The sequence below is a fragment of the Loxodonta africana genome, chromosome 25 (genome assembly GCF_030014295.1).
Source record: "Loxodonta africana isolate mLoxAfr1 chromosome 25, mLoxAfr1.hap2, whole genome shotgun sequence".
Classification (NCBI taxonomy): Eukaryota; Metazoa; Chordata; class Mammalia; order Proboscidea; family Elephantidae; genus Loxodonta; species Loxodonta africana.
This window is the reverse complement of record NC_087366.1, coordinates 57,211,893-57,230,869: the sequence shown is the minus strand read 5'-3', so window position 1 is coordinate 57,230,869 and position 18,977 is coordinate 57,211,893. Positions and strand designations below refer to the sequence as shown.

Sequence of the window (18,977 nt, the reverse complement as noted above, 5' to 3'; positions counted from 1 at the left end):
CTGCCCCCCTTTTCCCCTTTAGTTATTGGCCTTTTGGTAGAATTGAAATATTTCTGCCCTGTGTTCCCAGAATGATTTTCTCAAAAAGAATCTACTTAAAGTTTTCTGTTTTTATATCCTCTGGTCTAGGCTCTTCAGAAAGCTGACGGTGTGCTTCCTGAATTATTCCAGTGTCATGGGACTGCAGATGAGTTAGTTCCTTATTCTTGGGGTGAAGAGACAAACTCAGTGTTAAGGTCACTAGGAGTGAGCACACAGTTTCATAGTTTCCCAGGCGTTCACCATGACCTAAGCAAAGCTGAGCTAGAAAAACTGACATCATGGATTCTTAACAAGCTACCAGGAGACATGGAAAGGCAAAATGAATGAATCAAGATTGATTTGTTAATCTGTATGTAATGTCTTTGAGAAATGTGGTTTTTACTGCCAAGTTATAATTTGATAAATGACCATTAAATATTAAGAACTACCAACAGTTTACTGGCTTATGTGTTTAATTATTGAAAGGCTTGGTACCACAGAGAATAGTACAATATTGCTAATGGGAAACATTAATCAAACACTGTGCATCATTTTTCTGATACATTTTTGTAAATAACTGGAGAGCTTTTAAGTATTTAAACTTTAAAAAAAAATGGATTTAAAAAATTTTTTTATCTAAAATGATAAAGACCATGGAAGAAAAAATAGGAACACTAGGGGCCCTAATACATGGCATAAACAGTATACAAAGCATTACTAACAATGCACAAACACCAGAAGAGAAACTAGATAACTGGGAGCTCCTAAAAATCAAACACTTTTGCTCATTCAAAGACTTCACCAAAAGAGTAGAAAGACAACCTACAGACGGGGAAAGAATTTCTGGCTACAACAAATCTGATCAGCATCTGATCTCTAAAATCTATAAGATACTGCAAAACCTCAATGACAAAAAGACAGATAACCCTATGAAAAAATGAGCAAAGGATATGAACAGTTTCTTCACCAAAGAAAACGTTCAGGCAGCTAACAGATACACGAGGAAATATGATCATTAGCCATTAGAAAGAAATGCAAATCAAAACTACAGTGAGAGGAGGCTGGGCCAAGATGGCTGACTAGGTAGACGCTACCTCGGATCACTCTTGCAACAAAGACTCAGAAAAACAAGTGAATCAATCACATACATGACAATCTACGAACCCTGACCATCAAACACAGATCTAAAGAGTTGACCTGAGTGACAGGGGAGCAAAAAGCTGGGCCCTGAACCAGTGACTGCTTCTAGAACCCGCGACCCACTCCACAGCCTTGAGCCCTCGCGGTTCCCTGGTGCCAAGTGGCAGGGCTGTTGATAGAGGCCTGCTGAAGCGGGGCAGGCACAGGACACAGCCCTAACCCCTAGCCCCCTGGGGTAACCTCCGTAGAGACTCAGCCAGTGCAAGCAGGCTGCACGCTAACAGGGCTAACGAGAGAACGAACGAGCAACCACGGGGAAGCAGCGACTGTTTTCAAAGCCTGGAGCCAGAGTCTGAGTCACAAAACCTTGGCGCCGGGTTTTGGACTGGGCACAGGGGAGCTGAGCACATCCTGAGACGGCGCAAACACTGGACGCAGCCCTAACCCCCTGAAGTGACCTCGGGGGAAGCCCAGCCAGTGCACGCAGGCAGCGCAGTGATGCAGCTGACAGGAGGAGAAGTCACTGGGAGGCAGCAACTGGTTTTGGAGCCGGGAGTGCGGCATCCCAGCCGGGGAACCATGGTGCTGGGCTTTGGACCAGGAGCAGAGGAACTGACCACGGCTTCTGAGACAGCACACGCACAGGACGCGGGCCTGACCCCCGGGGGCAATTTCAACCCAGCCAATGCACACAGGCTACCTGCCCCTCGGGAATCTCAGATAAAACAGCCCTCACCAAGCAAGATAAGTAACTTTGTCTATATTCCTGGGTGCTACTATCTTCTATCTACCTGATCACTCCTCCCCTTCCCAGGCGGCTTCATTCACATTGGAATTTCCTGGGCCAGAGAGTGAAATGCTCCTTGGTTTTTTGTTTGTTTGTTTGTTTTGTCTTTTCCTAACCCATTCTCCTGGCCTGAGAGAAGCAGCTACAAAAAACCCAGGGACCAAAAATCCTTCCCTGACTTCCTGAAATTGGACTAAAAATACAGAACTAGCTCCAGCCAAGCATATGAGATCCACAGTCTCAGGCTTTCACTACTACAGGGAACAAGATGGCTATTATAATGCAAAGGCAATTCTGACAGTGATCTCACTGTAATTGTTTTAGCAGATTACTGGAAAGACAAGTTTCCCAGATCTGATATCTCTACCTATTAAACAGACCCCTCGATGACCCACAACAGGGAACTGAGGGCTTAAGCTCCACCCAGACCACCTAAACTCCTGCCATAGGGATCTGAGGATAGTGACATCTACCAATCTGTAGAGGTACATGCATTGGGTGCCTAAGGTACAGCTGCAGAGCCCACCCACCAAAGCACTTTAGGAACAGAGACACACCTACCTCACTGGCACTTGGGGGAAGCCTGTCAGCACCCTGGCCTCCCTGGAATGTGACCCCTGCTGCTATGAGAATCTGGTGCACACAACTATCACCACTACTCCTCTAAGCGAATAGGTGACAGTCTACCCCACACACTTGGTTACCAAAAATCAGATTCTACTCAAGAATAGTGAATGGACTCTTAGGTGTATATTTCTGGGAACAGCCCAAACCAGCTGCTAAGAGGACATAAGTGATTCAAAGGCTACAACAATCAAGACACCACAATCTAGTAGCCCATCTACGTATATTGAAACAAAGCAAAACAAGATAAGACTCGGTGAGCAAATATAAAACAGATCGTTACAATATCTTATAGATGGCTCGGAGACAGCAGTCGATATCAAACCACATAAAGAAGCAGACCATGATTGCTTCTACAACTCCCCAAATTAAAGAACCAAAATCTTTCCCAAATGAAGATACAATCCTGGAATTGCCAGATGCAGAATATAAAAAACTAATTTACAGAATGCTTCAAGACATCAGGGATGACCTCCAAAATGAAATAAGGCAATCTACAGAAAAAGCCAAGGAAGACACTGATAAAGCAGTTGAAGAAATCAAAAAGATTATTCAAGAACATAGTGGAAAAATTAATAAGCTACAAAAATCCATAGAGAGACAGCATTCAGAAATCCAAAAGATTAACAGTAAAATTACAGAATTAGACAACTCAATAGGAAGTCACAGGAGCAGAATGGAGGAATTGGAATGCAGAGTGGGGGAGATGGAGGATAAAACAATTGACACCAATATAGTTGAAGAAAATCAGATAAAAGAATTTTAAAAAATGAAGAAACCCTAAGAATCATGTGGTACTCCGTCAAGAAGAATAACTTGCATGTGATTGGAGTTCCAGAACAAGGAGGGATAACGGAAAATACAGAGAGAATAGTTGAAGATCTGTTGGCAGAAAACTTCCCTGACATCATGAAAGACGAAAGGATGTCTATCCAAGATGCTCATCGAACCCCATTTAAGACTGATCCAAAAAGAAAGTCACCAAGACATATTATCATCAAACTTGCCAAAACCAAAGATAAAGAGAAAATTTTAAAAGCAGCCAGGGATAAAAGAAAGGTCTCCTACAAAGGAGAATCAATAAGAATAAGTTCAGACTACTCAGCAGAAACCATGCAGTCAAGAAGGGAATGGGATGACATATATAGAGCACTGAAGGAAAAAAACTGCCAGCCAAGGATCATTTATCCAGCAAAACTCTCTCTCAAATATGAAGGTGAAATTAAAACATTTACAGATAAACACAAGCTTAGAGAATTTGCAAAAACCAAAGCTACAAGAAATACTAAAGGAAATTGGTCAGAAAATCAATAACATCAGATAACAACACAACACAAGGTCACAGAACAGAACATCCTGATATCAACTCAAATAAGGAAATCACAAAAACAAATTAAGATTAATTTTAAAAAGAAAAAAATGCTCAAAACAGGGAATCATTGAAGTCATTATGTAAAAGATCACAATAATCAAAAAGAGGGACTAAATACAGGAGGCAAAGAACTGCCATATGAAGAGGAAAACAAGGCGATATAGGACGATACAAGTTTGGTTTTTACTTAGAAAAATAGGGGTATATATTAAGGTAACCACAAAAAGGTCTAATAATTCCATAACTCAAAATAAAAACCAAGAAAAACATAATGACTCAGCAAACATAAATTCGACTACTATGAAAATGAGGAACACACAATTTACAAACAAAGACGTCTCAGCACAAAAAAGTAAGTGGAAAAATGAAATTATCAACAACACACACAAAAAGGCATCAAAATGGCAGCACTAAACACATACTTATCTATAATTACACTGAATGTAAATGGACTAAATGCACCAATAAAGAGACAGTCTCAGACTGGATAAAGAAACATGATCCATCCATATGCTGCCTACAAGAGACACACCTTAGACCTAGAGACACAAACAAACTAAAACTCAAAGGATGGAAAAAATATATCAAGCAAACAAGAATCAAAAAAGAGCAGGAGTAGCAATATTAATTTCTGACAAAATAGACTTCAAAGTTAAACCCACCACAAAGGATAAAGAAGGACACTACATAATGATTAAAGGGACAATTGACCAGGAAGATATAACTATATTAAATATTTATGCACCCAATGACAGGGCTGCAAGATACCTAAAACAAACTTTAACAGAACTGAAAAGTGAGATAGACACCTCCACAATTATAGTAGGAGACTTCAACACACCACTTTAGGAAAAGGATAGGACTTCCAGTAAGAAGCTCAATAGAGACACGGAAGACCTACTTACAACAATCAACCAACTTGACCTCATTGACTTATACAGAACTCTCCACCCAACAGCTGCAAAGTATACTTTTTTTTCTAGTGCACATGGAACATTCTGTAGAATAGATCACATATTAGGTCATAAAAAAAAAAACCTTTGCAGAATCCAAAACATCAAAATATTACAAAGCATCTTCTCAGACCACAAGGCCATAAAAGTGAAAATCAATAACAGAAAAATCAGGGAAAAGAAGTCAAATACTTGGAAACTAAACAACACCCTGCTCAAAAAAGACTGGGTTATAGAAGACATTAAGGAGGCAATAAAGAAATTCATAGAATGCAACGAGAATGAAAACACTTCCTATCAAAACCTCTGGGACACAGCAAAAGCAGTGCTCAGAGGTCAATTTATATCGATAAGTGCACACATAAAAAAAGAAGAAAGAGCCAAAATCAGAGAACTGTCCCTACAACATGAACAAATAGAAAGTGAGCAACAAAAGAATCCATCGGACACCAGAAGAAAACAAATAATAAAAATTAGAGCTGAACTAAATGAATTAGAGAACAGAAAAACAACTGAAAGAATTAACAAAGCCAAAAGTTGGTTCTTTGAGAAAATTAACAAAATTGATATACCATTGGCCAGACTGACTAAAGAAATACAGGAAAGGAAACAAATAACCCGAATAAGAGACGAGATGGACCATATCACATCAGACCCAACTGAAATTAAAAGAATCATATCAGATTATTATGAAAAATTGTACTCTAACAAATTTGCAAACCTAGAAGAAATGGATGAATTCCTAGAAAAACACTACCTACCTAAACTAACACAATCAGAAGTAGAACCTAAACTAACACAATCAGAAGTAGAACAACTAAATAGACCCATAACAAAAAAAGAGATTGAAAAGGTAATCAAAAAACTCCCCCCAAAAAAAGCCCTGGCCCAGACGGCTTCACTGCAGAGTTCTACCAAACTTTCAGAGAAGAGTTAACACCACTACTACTAAAGGTATTTCAAAGCATAGAAAATGACGGAATACTACCTAACTCATTCTATGAACCCACCATATCCCTGATACCAAAACCAGGTAAAGACACCACAAAAAAAGAAAATTACAGACCTATATCCCTCATGAACATAGATGCAAAAATCCTCAACAAAATTCTAGCCAATAGAATTCAACAACATATCAAAAAAAATAATCCACCACGACCAAGTGGGATTTATACCAGGTATGCAAGTTTGGTTTAACACTAGAAAAACCATTAATGTAATCTACCATATAAATAAAAAACAAAAACCACACGATCTTCTCAATTGATGCACAAAAGGCATTTGACAAAGTGCAACACCCATTCATGATAAAAACTCTCAGCAAAATAGGAATAGAAGGAAAATTCCTCAACACAATAAAGGGCATGTATACAAAGCCAACAGCCAACATCATTCTAAATGGAGAGAGCCTGAAAGCATTTCCCTTGAGAACGGGAACCAGACAAGGATGCCCTTTATCACCGCTCTTATTCAACATTGTCCTAGAGGTCCTAGCCAGAGCAATTAGGCTAGACAAAGAAATAAAGGGCATCCAGATAGGCAAGGAGGAAGTAAAATTATCTCTATTTGCAGATGACATGATCTTATACACGGAAAACCCTAAGGAATCCTCCAGAAAACTACTGAAACTAATAGAAGAGTTTGGCAGAGTCTCAGGTTACAGGATAAACATACAAAAATCACATGGATTCCTCTACATCAACAATAAGAACATCGAAGAGGAAATCACCAAATCAAGACCATTCACAGTAGCCCCCAAGAAGATAAAATACTTGGGAATAAATCTTACCAGAGATGTAAAAGACCTATACAAAGAAAACTACAAAGTACTAGTGCAAGAAACTAAAAAGGACCCACATAAGTGGAAAAACATACCTTGCTCATGGATAGGAAGACTTAACATAGTAAAAATGTCTATTCTACCAAAAGCCATCTATACATACAATGCACTTCCGATCCAAATTCCAATGACATTTTTTAAAGTGATGGAGAAACAAATCACCAACTTCATATGGAAGGGAAAGAAGCCCTGAATAAGTAAAGCATTACTGAAAAAGAAGAAGAAAATGGGAGTCCTCACTCTACCTGATTTTAGAACCTATTATACAGCCACAGTAGTCAAAACAGCCTGGTATTCGTACAACAACAGGCACATAGACCAGTGGAACAGAATTGAGAACCCAGATATAAATCCATCCACATATGAGCAGCTGATATTTGACAAAGGCTCAGAGTCAGTTAATTGGGGAAAAGATAGTCTTTTTAACAAATGGTGCTGGCATAACTGGATATCCATTTGCAAAAAAAATGAAACAGGACCCATACCTCACACCATGCACAAAAACTAACTCCAAGTGGATCAAAGACCTAAACATAAAGACTAAAACGATAAAGATCATGGAAGAAAAAATAGGGACAACGTTAGGAGCCCTAATACAAGGCATAAACGGAATACAAAACATTACCAAAAATGATGAAGAGAAACCAGATAACTGGGAGCTCCTAAAAATTAAACACCTATGCTCATCTAAAGACTTCACCAAAAGAGTAGGATTGGGAAAAAATTTTCAGCTATGCCATCTCTGACCAGCACCTGATCTCTAAAATCTATATGATTCTGTTAAAACTCAACCACAAAAAGACAAACAACCCAATCAAAAAGTGGGCAAAGGATATGAACACACACTTCACTAAAGAAGATATTCAGGCAGCTAAAAGACACATGAGAAAATGCTCTCAATCATTAGCCATTAGATTAATGCAGATTAAAAGTACGATGAGATTCCATCTCACTCCAACAAACAACAAGGCTGGCATTAATCCAAAAAACACAAAATAATAAATGTTGGAGGGGCTGCAGAGAGATTGGAACTCTTATACACTGCTGGTGGGAATGTAAAATGGTACAACCACTTTGGAAATCCATCTGGCATTTTCTTAAAAAGTTAGAAATAGAACTACCATACAACCCAGAAATCCCACTCCTCGGAATATTCCCTAGAGAAATAAGAGCCTTTACACGAACAGATATATGCACACCCATGTTTATTGCAGCTGTTTACAATAGCAAAAAGCTGGAAGCAACCAAGGTGTCCATCAATAGATGAATGGTTAAATTAATTATGGTACATCCACACAATGGAATACTACACATCGATAAAGAACAGTGACAAATCTGTGAAACATTTCATAACATGGAGGAACCTGGGAGGCATTATGCTGAGTGAAATTAGTCAGATGCAAAAGGACACTACTGTATAAGAACACTATTATAAGTTCTTGAGAAATAGTATAAACTGAGAAGAACACATTCGTTTGTGGTTACGAGAGTGGGGAGGGAGGGAGGGTGGGAGAGGGTTATTTACTGATTAGTTAGTAGATAAGAACTACTTTAGGTGAAGGGAAGGACAATACTCAATACAGGGAAGGTCAGCTCAACTGGACTGGACCAAAAGCAAAGAAGTTTCTAGGATAAACTGAATGCTTCGAAGGACCGCAGAGCAAGGGCGGGGATTTGGGGACTATGGCTTAAGGGGACTTCTAAGTCAATTGGCATAATAAACTCTATTATAAAAACATTCTGCATCCCACTTTGAAGTTTGGCATCTGGTGTCTTAAATGCTAACAAGCGGCCATCTAAGATGCATCAATTGGTCTCAACCCACCTGGAGCAAAGGAGAATGAAGAACACCAAGGTCACCCAATAACTATGAGCCCGAGATAGAAAGGGCCACATGAACTAGAGACTTGCATCATCCTGAGACCAGAAGAACTAGATGGTGCCCAGCCACAGCCGATGACTGCCCTGACAGGGAGCACAACAGAGAATCCCTGAGGGAGCAGGAGAACAGTGGGATGCAGACCCCAAATTCTCATAAAAGGACCAGACTTAATGGTCTGACTGAGACTAGAAGAATCCTGGCGGTCATGGTCCCCAAACCTTCTGTTGGCACAGGACAGGAACCATTCCTGAAGACTACTCATCAGACATGGAAGGGACTGAACAATATTTTGGAGAGAGATGCTGATGAAGAGCGAGCTACTTGAGACTGTATTGGCATCTCCTGTCTGGAGGGGAGATGGGAGGGTAGAGAGGGTTAGAAACTGGCAAAACAGTCATGAAAGGAGAGACTGGAAGAAGGGAGCAGACTGACTCATTGGGGGAGAGTAAATGGGAGTATGGAGTAAGGTGTATATAAGCTTATATGTGACAGACTGACTTGATTTGTAACTTTCACTTAAAGCACAATAAAAATTATTAAAAAAAAAAAAAAAAACTACAGTGAGATGCCATCTCACTCCAACAAGGCAAGCATTAATCAAAAAAAACACAGTAAATGTTGGAGAGGTTGTGGAGAGACTGGAACACTTATATACTGCTGGTAGGAATATAAAATGGTACAGCCACTTTGGAAATCGATTTGGCACTTCCTTAAAAAGCTAGAACTACCATACTATCCAGCAGTCCCACTCCTTTGAATATATCCTAAAGAAATAAAAGCCCTCACACGAATAGATATATGGACACCTATGTTCATCGCAGCACTGTTTACAATAGCAAAAAGATGGAAAAAACCAAGGTGCCTGTCAGTGGATGAATGGATAAACAAATTATGGTATCGTCACACAACGGAATACTATGCAATGATAAAGAACGATGAATCCATGAAACATAACATGGATGAATCAGGAAGGCATTATACTGAGTGAAATTAGTCACAAAAGGACAAATATTATATGAGACCACTATTGGAACTCAAAAAAAAAAAGGTTTAAACACAGAAGAAAATGTTCTTTGACGGTTATGAGGGTGGGGAGGGAGGGAGAGGGGTATTCACTAATTAGATAAAAAAGCTAATTAGATAGTAGACAAAAATTATTTCAGGTGAAGGGAAGGGCAACAGATAATACAGGGGAAGTCAGCACAACTGAACTAAACGAAAAGCTGCGAAGTTTCCTGAATACAACCAAACACTTCAAGGGACAGAGAAGTAGGGGCAGGGGTCTGGGGACCATGGTTTCAGGGGACATCTAGGTCAATTGGCATAACAAAGTGTATTAAGAAAACATTCTGCTTACCACTTTGATGAGTGGCGTCTGGTGTCTTAAAGGCTAGCAAGCGGCCATTTAAGATGCATCAATTGGTCTCAAGCCACCTGGAGCAAAGAAGAATGAAGAACACCGAAGATACTAGGTAATTATGAGCCCAAGAGACAGAAAGGGCCACATAAAATAGATTCTATCAGCCTAAGACTGGAAGATCTAGGTGGTGCCAGTTACCACCAATGACTGCCCTGACAGGGAGCACAACAGAGAATCCCTGAAGGAGCAGGAGAAAAGTGGGTTGCAGAACTCAAATTCCAGTAAAAACACAAGACTTATTGGTCTGACTGAGACTGGAGGAACCCCAGAGGACATAGCCCCTGGACTCTCTTGTTAACCCAAAACTAAAACGATTTCCAAAGCCAACTCTTCAGACAAATATTAGACTGGACTATAAGACAAAATGATGCTCAAGTACGCACATGAGACTATGTGGTCAGCTCCTGTCTGGAGATGAGATGAGAAGGCAGAGGGGGACAGGAGCAGGTTGAATGAACATAGGGAATACAAGGTGGAGAGGAGAAGTGTGCTGTCACATTATAGAGCAACTGGGGTCACATAACAATGTGTGTATAAGTTTTTGTATGGGTAACTGACTTGAATGGTAAACTTTCACTTAAAGCACAATAAACAAAAGAGAAAAAATTGTTTTAAATGTAATATGCTTAAATAAAGATGATGCAAAAGCATAGTGTTATTTTACTTTTCCTGCCACTTTCTTTAAATTACCTTTATTTGTGCTTACGTATTTTTGAGTTCATGTAAATACTCGTTTATGTAGATATCCATGTTTATGTAATTTTAGACAGAATAATATCAATACTCCACTGAAGACCAGACGAATTGTGCAATGACACCAAGGACATCATACATGAAGAAACCATTAGGTCATTAAAAAGACAGGAAAGAAAGAAAAGACCAAAATGGATGTCAGAAGAGACTCCGGAACTTGCTCTTGAATATTAAGTAAAAAGCTAAAGCAAAAGGAAGAAATGATAAAGTAAAAGAGCTGAACAGAAGACTTCAAAGGGTGGCTGAAGAAGACAAAGTAAAGTATTGTAATGACATGTGCAAAGACTTGGAGGTAGAAAACCAAAAGGGAAGAACACACTTGGCATTTCTCAAACTGAAAGAACTTAAGAAAAAATTCAAGCCTTGAGTTGCAATATTGAAGAATTCTACAGGGAAAATATTAAATGACACAGGAAGCATCAAAAGAAGATGGAAAGAATACACAATCACTATACCAAAAAGAATTATTTGATGTTCAGCCATTTTAGGAGGTAACATATGATCAGGAACCAATGGTACTAAAGGAAGAAGTCCAAGCTTCCCTAAAGAATGTGTCATCAGGATTGGAGGAAGACTCATCAGCAACCAGATAGATTGACACAGTGACTGGAACAATGGGCTAAAGCATAACAAGGATTATGAGGATGGTGCTGGACCAGCGAGTGTTTCCTTCTTTCATACATAGGGTCGCTATGAGTCAGAACCAACTTAATGACACCTAACAACAACAACAACAGTTACAATTGCTTTTAGATAATAGGGGTAGAATAGCTAAAGACCTTCCCAAACCCTGAAGAGCAAAGATTAGAATCAAGACCTTCTGATTCTCAGTTAAGTTCTCTTTTTTTTAGGGGTAGGTAAAGAATTTACCCAAAGAATTGGATCTTTGTCCTAGACTCCTGAGAGATAACCTCTAAAACCTTGAAATTTTCCCAGTATTTGAAACATCTCTGATGAGGCCTCCACACCACACCTGAAGGTTTATGCTAGTGAGGTACTGAGGTACTTATAGGGTGGGGGTTGGCCAGGCCAGAAAGAACCACCACTTGATATCAGCCCAACCTCAGGGGAGGAGGCAGAAGGTTGAGCTGAATCAATCTTGCCTACATACAAAGGCTCCAGTACAGAGCGGACAGGGAAGGTCCATGGGCTTCCTGGTTGATGAGACTTTGACGCATGCCTGAGCTTAGCACATCCCTTTTTGGGACATGGCAGCTTCACACTGGTAACCCTCCCGGACCTTGGTGTATGCATCTCTTCATTTGTATCCCTTTGCTATAATAAAACTGTAATGAAAATAATATAATAAAAAAGTGTATAAAAGCACAGTGCCTTCCGTGAGTTCTGAGTCATTCTAGGGAATTATCAAACCTGAGGAAGCAGTGGGAGCCAGCAGATCAGAAGCAGAGGGAGGCCTGGGAACCCCTGAGCTTGTCACTGGCATCCTGAAGGATTAGTAGGAAAACCCTGTAGTTAGCAGGTCAGAAGTGAGCTTATCATGGGGGGACCTCCAAGCTTGAGCAGCTTGCATCTTAGGTCTTGGGCAGAATTGGCAGTCTTGAGAACTGTGCCCTTGAACTTGTGAGGTCTGACTTAGCTCCAGTGGTCACAGTCAGAGGAAGAAGTGCTGCACGTGTAGCTGATGTCGGAACAGAAGTGGAACGGGGGGACCAGAAGTGATAATAAATTGATTTGGATTTATCAACATATATAGGTGTCAAAGAAATGAGAAGTGGAAGTTGACTTCCCAGCATTAGGCCAAATTCCTGATCTGCTCTAAGCCTCATTTTCAACTGTAAAATGATGGTAACAGCGCGTATCCCATGGAGTTGTTCTTGGCATTGAAATAAAACAAATAAGTGGTCAGGAGCCAGTCCAGAATAAGCACTCAATAAACATTAACTGTAAGATGGTCACATTCTGTTTCAGATAGTGCTTTGACAGATGATGGAAAAGTGAAATTATATTACTTCACTAAAAATGTGTTCAACAACAGAGTTTATGTTTGTGTAGTCTCTGGTTGATAATCTCTCATGCCCTGGTGGCACAGTGGTTGAGAGCTTGGCTGCTAACCAAAAGATGGGCAGTTTGAATCCATCAGGCACTCCTTGGAAACCCCATGGGGCAGTTCTACTCTGTCCTATAGGGTCACTGTGGGTCGGAATCGACTCAACAGCAATGAGTTCGGTTTGGTTTGGTTATGGTTGATAATCTCTCTTGCATACATAATCTCATTTACTGTCATTTGATCTAACTACTCTGTAAGTTTCCTAAATATACACCACCCCCTTTTTAATATGTGCATTTTTTTTGTCTGACTAATTTCACTCAAAATTATTTTGAGATTCATCCATGTTGTTTCTTGCATGTATTAATAATCATTTATCTTGTTGTCGAATAGTATTCCATTGTATGGATAATACCACATTTTGTTTATCCATTCACCTGTGATAGACATAGGTCGTTTCCAGTATGGGGATATTATAAATAAAGCTGCTGTGTATATTCTCATTAGTCCTTGTGTAAGCATGCGTTGTCATTTCTCTTCAATAAATAAGTGAAAGTGAGATATATGGTAGGTGTATATTTAACTTTATAAGAAACTGCCAAAACGTTTTCTAACATGCTATGATCTTACATTCCTGCCAGCAGTATGAGAGTTCCAGTTGCTCCACATCTTTGCCAATACTCTATATTTTAGTCAATCTTTTTAATTGTATCCGTTCTAGTAAGTATACTGGTATCTTCTTGTGGTTTTAATTTTTATTTTCTTAATGGTTAATTGTGTTAGCATTTTTTCATGTGATTGTTTGTCATCTATAAAAATTCTTTGATTATGTATCTGTTGAAATCTTTTGCCCATTGTTTAATTAGGTTATTTCTTCCACTTTCATTGTAAGGGTTTATATTCTAGATACAAATCCTTTGTTAGACATACGTTTTCTAAAACTTTTTCTCCCAGTCTGTTCCTTGCCTTTTTATTCTTTTCACAGTATTGTTTAAAGAGAAGAAATTTTATATATTTATGAAGTCCATTTTTTTTATTATTTACAATTTGTGTTTGAGATGTTTTAATTAAGAAATCATAAGAAAGCCAAGGTGACTAGGATTTTCTCCTGTATTTTTTTCTAGAAGTTTTATAGTATTAGATCTTATATTTAGGTCTATGATCAGTTTCAAGGTAAACTTTGTATATGTTTAGAATATGGAATCAAGGTTCTTTTTCTGTGTATGTTTATCCGATTACCCCATCCTCATCTGTTGTAAAGACTCATTTCTCCACTGAATTGCCTTTGCACTCTTGCTATATTAGCACTTCTATACATCTGGCTCTTCCCAACCAAAAGAATCACCTTTGGTACTTACAAGCATCATGGTAGAGCATAAAAAAAAAAAAAACATAAATACCGAGTATTCAGTCAGCAGTGGAAGTCACAACACAGTACATTGAATCAATACAAAGGCCTCTACCCACAGTTCATGTCAACTTCCCTCCCCCTCTTTGAACTCTGCCCAAACCCCATCAGTTGAATTTGGGAACACCCTTATGCCATGTGACCTAGTAGAATGAACACTTTGGTGCCAGTATCCAAGGGTCTTTCTGCAACATTCCCTAGCATATTCAACAGTCAATTATCCGTTAAAGGGATTTAAATACTAAGAAAAACAGTGAATATATTTACGCACGTAATTACCATTCCTGGTGCACATTAGTTTTTGGTGTAGATCTATATTTCTGGCATGATTTTGTTCTGCTTTAAAGGACTTCCTTAAATATTTCTTGTGGTGCGGATCTGCTGGTGGTGAATTCTTTCAGCTTCTGTCTGTCGGAAAAAGTCTGTATTTAACATTTGTTTTTGAAAGATATTTGCACTCAGTATAGAATTCTATATTGATACCTTTTTTTTTTTTTCTTTCAGTACTTTAAAAATGTTGCTCCAATATCTTGCTTGCATTGTTCTGGACTGTAAATCTTATGTCTTCCTTATTTTTGTTCTTCTCTACCTAATGTGTTTTTTTTCTCTGGATGTTTTGGGTGATTTGTTCCCTGGCCTCTGATAGCTTCCTCACATGTATGCATTGATCGGTCCCCTGACGCATGTGCAACAGAGACCACCTGTGTATCTCTTGAGTCTCTCTCTGTACAGCTCACTCCTCTGTGGTGCTCTGCCCTGTGAACTCTTGCCCACTTGATCTGCTCAGACGTTTAGCTCTGCTTCTCAACTCAGAGTCCACCAGGCTCCACGTGGGTTCCCCCTCCCTGCACCATGGCCTGGGGACTTTCTCAAGGCAGTAAGCTTGAGAAATTACCTCATTTCCCTCTCAGGGATCCCTGTCCTTCACTGCCTGATGCCCAGTGTTTTAAAAAACCTTGTTTCAATAGTTTGCTTGGTTCTTCTGGTTGTTTCAAGTGAAAGAGAAATCCTGTCTCTCTTACTCCGTCATGACTGGAAACAGAAGTTAAACTCAATAATCCCGGTGCCGTAGTGGTTAAGAGTTTGGCTGCCAACCAAAAGGCTGGCAGTTTTAATCTACCAGGCACTCCTTGGAAACCCTATGGGGCAGTTCTACTCTGTCCTATAGGGTTGTTAGGAGTCAGAATCGACTCGACAGCAACAGGTTTGGTTTTTAATATTGAAAGAGATTTTTAAAGCTAAAAAAACCTTTTAGGTTTGCCCATATATTTACTTTTTCCAACACTCTACATTCCTTAATATGGATGCAGATTTCTGTCTGGTGTCATTTTCCTGCTGCGTGAAAGACTTGATTTAACATTTATGAGACTGCAGATCTGCTGCTAATAAACGCCTCAACTTTCCTGTGCCTGGAAAAGGCTTGCTTTGCCTTTGTTTTTGAAAGCTACATAGAATTCTAGGCTGACAGGAATTTTTTTTTCTTTTGTTGTTGTTGTCAGGTGCCGTCGAGTCGCTTCCGACTCGTAGTGACCCCACGTACCACAGAACGAAACACCACCTGCTCCTGTGCCATGCTCACAATCGTTATGCTTGAGCCCACTGTTGGAGCCACTGTGTCAGTCCATCTCGTCGAGGGTCCTCCTCTTTTCTGCTGACCTTGTACTTTGCCACTTTAAAAGTCTTTAAAAGCACTTTAAAAGTCTTGTTCCACTGTCTTCTAGATTTCATTTATGTACTGCTGTTCTTATCTGTTTTTGTTTTCCTTTATATGTGTTGTGTCTTATTCTCTGAGTACTTTTTTTTTTTTTTCCTGTTACTGGTTTTAAACAATTTGATTATGATGCGCTTTGATGTCATTTTCTCCACTTTTCTCGTTCTTGGAATTCATTGAATTTCTTGGGCCTATAGATTTATGGTTTTCATAAAATTTGGAAAAAATTATCCACTGTTTTTCCAATTTTTTTGTCTCTGCCTCTTTTGTTTTTGAGGACTTCAAATGTACATATGTTACTCTCTGAAGTTGTCCCACAACCTTTGGGTTCTCAGTCCTTTTTTTTTATTCTTTTTCTCACTGTGCTTTTCATTTTAGATAATTTTCATTGCTGTGTTTAATCTATTGTTAATCTTATTTACTTTATTTTTAATCTCAGACATGTTCATCTCTAGAAATTCAATTATTTCCTGAAGTTTTCTATTTGATATGCTTAATCTTTTCTCTGTCTTGAATATCTTGAAGTGACTTCAGTATAAGAGCGACTTCAGTATCCTCGTCTGCTGAGTTCATCATCTGCGTCATTTTCTAGTTGTTTTTATAGATTATTTTTTATCTTTATTCAGGTTAATATGTTCTAGCTTCCTTTGCACGCATAGTGATTTTTGATCAGATGAAAGACTTCGTAAATTCTAGCTTCTTAGTTGCTGGGGTTTTTGTAGTTCTATAAATATTCTTGCTTTTTCTCATGGGATGCAATTAAATTACTTAGAAAATACTTTCGAGGCTTCCTTTTAAGCTTTGTTAGGTGGTACCAGAGCAATGTTTAGGATTAATTTTGCTTCACTACTGAGGCAGTACGTTTTTTCCACCCCAGTTCCCTCCTCCTCTAACCCCTGGTTACGTCTAATCTGTTTTTAGTCTCTATGAATTAGTCTATTCTCGGTATTTCATGTAAGTGGAATCTCATTGTATTTGTCCTTTTGTGTCTGGCTTACTTCACTTAGCATAAAATTTTCAAGGTTCACCTATGTCGTGACATGCATCAGAACTTCATTTCTCTTCATGGCGGTATAATATTTTGTTATATGCATATAGCACATTTTGTTTATCCATTCATCTGTTGATGGGTACTTGGGTTGTTTCTACCTTTTGACTGTTGTGAATAATGCTACAATGAACATTAGTGTACATAAGTCTGTTTGGTCACATGATTGTCTTAGTTATCTAGTGCTGCTATAACAGAAATACCACAAGTGGATGGCTTAAAACAAAGAGAAGTTTCATTTCTCGCAGTAAAGTAGGCTAAAATTCCAAATTCAGGGTGTCAGCTCCAGAGGAAGGCTTTCTCTCTCTGTCGGCCTTTTCATCAATCTTCCCCCAGACTACGAGTTTCCTTGCGCAGGGACCCTGGGTCTAAAGGATGCACTCTGCTCCTGGCATGGCTTTCTTGGTGGTGTGAGGTACCCGACTCTCTGCTTGCTTCCCTTTCCTTTTATTTCTTGAGCGATAAAAGGTGGTGCATGCCATGCCCCAGGGAAACTCCCTTTACATTGGATCAGGGACATGACCTGGTAAGGGTGTTCCAATCCCACTCTAATCTTTTTTAACATAAAATTACAACCACGAAAAGAAGGACAACCACAGAATACTGGGAATCATGGCCTAACCAAGTTAATATACACATTTGTTGGGGGACATAATTCAACCCATGACACTGATCCATTTAGAATTAATGTTTCCGTACGGTGTGATGTGGGCCAACTTCATTATTCTGCCTGTGGAGATCCAGTTATCCTAGCACCATTTGTTGAAGAGGTTATTCTTTCTCTATCGGATAGATTTGACACTGAGTAGAAAATATCAAAATCCAACTTCTCTGCCACTTCTGTTCTGACACCAGGTGCACTTACAGAACTTCTGACCCTAACCACCCGAAGCTAGGTCAGATTGCAGTAGTTAAAGGACATAGTCCTCCAGACTGCAAATTGGCCCAAGACCTCAGATGCCAGCCTCAAGTCCCCAGGACACCCTCACTTCTGACCTGCTGACTTCAAATTTGGGATTTTCCCACTAATCTTTCAGGATACCAGTGGTAAGCTTGGAGTCCCCAGGGCATCTCCCCCTCACTTTTGACCTGCTGGCTACAAATTCAGGGGTTTCCTCTACGCCCTCAGAATACCGGCCATAAGCTCAGTCCACACACTCCTCACTTCTGTTATGCTGGCTCCCACTACTCCCTAAAGTTCAATAATTTGCTGAAACGATTCACAGAACTCAGAGAAAATGTTATACTTATGATTACAGCTTTATTATAACAAAAAAGATTCAAACAAAGAGAGACATAGACCAAGGTGTGGGAGGGTTCCCAACATAGAGCTTCCATGTTCCAGAAGGGAATGTGCCACCCTCCCGCATTCATCCATGTCTTTCGCCATTGAGGAAGCCCATGGAGCTCCCCTGTCCAGAGCCTTTATTAGGACTTCATTAGGTAGTCACGATTGATTGAATCAGCCTACCTCCCCTGGCCAGCCCGGACCTGAGTCACCTCGTTAGCATAGTTTGTTAGAACTTGAACTCTCTTAGATAACAGAAACCCCTCAGCTACTCAGGAAATCCCAAAGCATGAGAGGTTATTTCTTAGGAACCAAGGGCAAAGACTAAATTCTTTGGGTAAAGTTAATGTACACCCCACAGGCACCCTAACTGAAAATCAATTACATGGGCTTATTTCTTGACTCTCAATTCATTTACTATATGCCTGTCATTAAGCAAGTGCCACACTTTTTATTACTGTAGCTTGTAACATATTTTGGAATCATGAAACGGTGAGTCTTCCTAATTGGTTCTTTTTCTCAAGATTGTTTTGACAATTTGGGTCCCTTGGGAATTCATACGAATTTGAGGATCTGCTCTTCCATTTCTGAAACAAACAAAATGGCTATTTGAATTTTAATAGGACTCATGTTGCATCTTTAAATAACTTTAGGTAGAATTGACATCTTAGCAACATTAAATCTTCCAAGCCATGAGCACTTGTGTTTTTTTTTTTCTATTA

At 39.4% G+C, this 18,977-nt stretch overlaps 1 protein-coding gene across 1 annotated transcript in view; it reads left to right on the top strand.

Annotated features, from left to right (window-relative positions):
- Positions 1–1,219, top strand: part of LYPLAL1 (lysophospholipase like 1) — a 39,848-nt gene extending 38,629 nt beyond the window's left edge. The window contains exon 5 of the mRNA XM_010599416.2: positions 130–1,219. Within this exon, the coding sequence (XP_010597718.1) occupies positions 130–369 (240 nt within the window). The 3' untranslated portion in view covers positions 370–1,219. The remainder of the gene's footprint in view (positions 1–129) is intronic.
- The last annotated feature ends 17,758 nt before the right edge of the window (positions 1,220–18,977 follow it).